This window comes from Octodon degus, unplaced genomic scaffold, assembly GCF_000260255.1.
Source record: "Octodon degus isolate 3935 unplaced genomic scaffold, OctDeg1.0 scaffold00169, whole genome shotgun sequence".
Classification (NCBI taxonomy): domain Eukaryota; kingdom Metazoa; phylum Chordata; class Mammalia; order Rodentia; family Octodontidae; genus Octodon; species Octodon degus.
In genome coordinates this window covers 5,533,308-5,537,463 of record NW_004524745.1, presented here as the reverse complement: position 1 = coordinate 5,537,463, position 4,156 = coordinate 5,533,308, and the positions used below count along the sequence as shown (strand labels likewise).

General features: G+C 39.7%; 1 protein-coding gene across 1 annotated transcript in view; it reads right to left on the bottom strand.

Moving 5' to 3' along the window:
• Tmem232 (transmembrane protein 232) overlaps positions 1 to 4,156 on the bottom strand; it is a 254,152-nt gene that overhangs the window by 212,424 nt on the left and 37,572 nt on the right. Inside the window, exon 5 of the mRNA XM_023703402.1 lies at positions 2,183 to 2,282. Coding sequence (XP_023559170.1) covers positions 2,183 to 2,282 — 100 coding nt within the window. The remainder of the gene's footprint in view (positions 1 to 2,182; positions 2,283 to 4,156) is intronic.

Here is a 4,156-nt window from a genome sequence, read left to right as displayed (position 1 = left end):
AGAGAGAGAGAGAGAGAGAGAGAGAGAGAGAGAGAGAGAGAGAGAGAGAAAGCAAGCTGGCAAGATAGCTCAGCAGAGTAAGCGCCTACTTTGGCAAGCACAGGGACCAGGGTTGGATCCCTGTATGCCACTCTGGTCCCACTCCCAGGACTTGCTGAGCTGGCGACCAAGTGCAGGTATGGTGGCGCATGCCTGTATTTCCAGTACTGGGAAGGCTGAAAACAGGAAGATCACTAGGAGTCCAATCTGTGTAGTGAGACCCTGTACCAATATATAAATGGAAAAGAAAAAAGAAAGAGGGAGGGATGGAGGGATGGAGGGAGGGAGGGAGGGAGGGAGTGAGGTATTGGTTTTATTTGTAGCATATCTGAAATAAAAACTAATATGAGAACTTCACATTTTGTTCAAATGATCTTTCAAAACCTATCAATCACCATCAACTGATTATTTGATAAGTCACTGTGCTGAAAACTCAATTCAAAAGACTTATAATTTATTGAAAATTCCAAATGTTTCCCTTCTACTGGTCTACAGCCTCCTGTTGGCTCCATTCCATTTCTGGAGATGTGCTGCAGTGTGAACAAGTGGGTCCCTAAATAACCTCTGCCCTCACCCTCAGACAGCTTCCCCTTCTTTCCTCTGGAATCTCTTTCCCTTATAACACACTAATGTTCTCTTGTTTTAATTTGAATTTTTCACCCAACCTATTCATATATACATATGTTTGCACAAATCCTTATAGCTGATTTTTTTGAAATATTTCACAGTATTGGTTGAGTGCCCAAATTTTGCTTTACTGTTTGCCTCCAGCCTGCATTTATCCTCCCCTTCTCCACTGGGAAAGTCCTGAAGGTGGATAATGACATTTTGATTGCAGAGACCCATCCCCACTTCTCAGATCCACTCCTACACTTCTGGAGTTCTTGGTAATGTTGGTCTTGTTGGCTATCCTCCAACAAGACCAACATTACCAAGAACTCCAGAAGTGGCATCACTGGCTCTTAATTTTCTGAGCTCACTATTATTGGATTCTGTTATTCCAATAATGCACTAAACATTTATGTTCCCAAAGATTCACTTTTGAGAATTAAATTCTCTGCCCCCCACTTCTAATCCTCAGACTAACTTAGCTACTTTAAGATAGATGATTGTAAAATTTATATTCCAGACTTCACTTTTTTCAAATTTAACTTCAAATTCATTATGTACAACAGGTCTCCAAAACAAACCCTCATTGTTGGAAACCTGCACTTCTTTCTGAATTCTTCCCTTTCCTTTACATATTCTATAAACTCAATTGATCACTAAATCTACCCTCTTTTAGCTTTAAATGTTTTTAAATTATTTTACCATCTATGATTCCCACTATAATAGTTCACATTTTTTTTTGTACTGGGAATCAAACTCATGACATCACACTTGCCAGGCAGATGTTGTGCCACAGAGCTATATCCCGGCCCAATAATTCACATCTTTAACTCTCTTCCTCAACAATCCCTCTTTGTCACTATATGAATGTACGTTATGTATGTGCTGAATTGCAAAGCAAAAGACATTTATTCCTATAGTTCTCAATAAAAAAGATATTTCTCAATAAAAAAAAATTGGAAAACCTTTTAGGTAGTGATTTGAGACATTTAGCTTGTGCACAGTGTTTTCTGCCTGCATCCACTTTCTTACTCTGCATCCATATTTCCATTACCTTATGAATTTGACTTTTTGGAGTCTAGGGTTGGTAGGTATTACTAGAAATAAGGAAAGTGAATCACAAACACTGTTATCCTTGTAGGTAGAAGGTAAAAAGCAGAGTAGAGTCACTGGCTGCCACAGGCTGGAGGAGTGAAGAGGAGTGAAGAGGGTGATGTGGTAGTCAAGAGCCTGTTCTTGCAGCCATGCAGAAGGAATCAGCCCGACGGATCACTGCACAGCATGGAGGCAACAGTAGCAAAAATGTATGCTTCAAAATTGTGAAGGGAACAGATTTTAGATGTTCTCACCACAAAGTAGTAACAGGTACATAGGGGCAACAACAAAGCTTAGGCAAATGCAATCTGGAGCAGAAACCAACACTGCGCACCTACTATCGTTCATGCAAAATAGGACACATCTTCCAGTCTTGACAGTCTGAGCTCCTTAACATGCACCATGAAACATTTTTAAGTGTAGAAAAAAGATACTCTACCATATGAATACGGTTGGAGCCTCAGTAAATGTTCTTTAAAACTCCGTAGTTGACCGTGCAGAAAAAATATAAAAAGCCGTAAGAAGATCAAATAGCCAATCTGTCAGGAGAGAAAAGAGAAAAGTACTTCTGTGTTGCATCAAAGCGTGCTTTGAAAACATACAGAAAATAAACCATTGTATTATTACATGTACTCCAGGTAAAGTAATTCCAAACTCACTTGATATCAGGTGGTTTTGAAATAGCTTTAAAACATTTATATGAAGATTGAAATGCTAGTCAGCAAAATTAATTCATAAATCAATTATATATTATATTTCACCAATTCTGAGCTTCATTTTGTTATTTATACTTTAGAACAGTATTTTCAAGTTGTAGGTAAAGCCCCCCAAGGGCTTCATGGGACCAATGGAAGGGCAATGTTTAAATAAAATGAAAGTGAAGAGAACACATCATGATATATTTTATAATTCCTTTTCTCCAGCATGTAAATGAATGTTCATTATTTGTGTGCTGGATCATACCAAGAAAAGGAAACAACCCTCAAAACAGCATGAAAAAAATATTTTAGATATCATTGAGGAATATGACACAGTCAGTACTAAGCTCCTCACTCTACTGCAAAGAAATTTATTTTTAGAAAGCATTATAAAATCTTCTGTGAAGTTTAAAACAACTAGTTTGTTGTACACAGATTGTATAAAATGGGATATCTGATTTCACATAAAATTATAAATTCATAACATTTAAACAAAACACAAGTTGTGTAATTTTCTAAATTATGGAGAACTAAACACTAGCAATAATTGCCACTATCTAGTGTGTGTTATGTACATGCACATGTGAAAAAGAAATCTTAAATTATCTTAACTGTAAAGAAGTAATGCAGAGCATTATCAGATGTACATTTTAAAATAAAATATAATAAAAAGATAACCTAGCCAATTTTCAGCACCACTCAATACTGTTAAGCAAATAAGTGACAATCCAGGATCTTGAACCCAAGACTGTGTATATTGTTCTAAATGGTATAAATTTTCAATTATAGAAGAGCTAGGGAGATAGCTCAGTGATCTAAGTGCCTGCCTGGCAAGCACAGGACCCAGGTCAATCCCCCGTACCACATGCCAAGTCAGCTCTGTCCCAGGTACGCCAAGGCTGGCCGCCAAGACCAGGCATGGTGGCACAAACTTGTAATCCCAGTTCTGGCGAGGACAAACAGAAGTACAACTATGAGTCTGAGCTGCATATCAAGATGCTGTACCAAATACATACATTAAAATAAAGAAATTAAAAAATGATAGCAATATTTTTAAATATTTTACTATGACTCTGTTATTAACATAACTTTGCAGGTGAACCACAAGTATTCATGAATGGTTCTGGAAATTACAAATGTGCACCATTTGTAGATGTAGAAAACAAATTTAAAAAATATTTTTAAGGAGACGACCCAGGCCGCGGGATCCTGAACTGACCCAGAGCGCAGGCCCGGCGAGTGAGTGAGACGACCCAGGCCGCGGGATCCTGAACAGACCCAGAGCACAGGCCCGGTGAGTGAGTGAGACAACCCAGGCCGCAGGATCCTGAACAGACCCAGAGCGCAGGCCGGGCCAGTGAGTGAGACGACCCAGGCCGTGGGATCCTGAACAGACTCAGAGCGCAGGCCAGGTCACTGAGTGAAACGACCTGGGGCCTGGTGGGATCCTGAATAGACCCAGAGCGCAGGCCTAGCACTGAACCCTTCAGCAGAACTCACTGCAAAGAGGCTAGAGGCAAGAACCACCCAGCTCATTCAGGAGCATAACATCTTCCCAGACAGACACAAAGGGTTCCACTCTAACACCTGCAGCAGAAAGAAGTGGAGCACAGCAGCCAGATCCAAACAACACCCACCTGGAGGATTCTGAACTTCATAGATCCGGACCTAGTGCTAAGGTAATAACTCTATCTAAGCTCTACACCAAAGGTCAG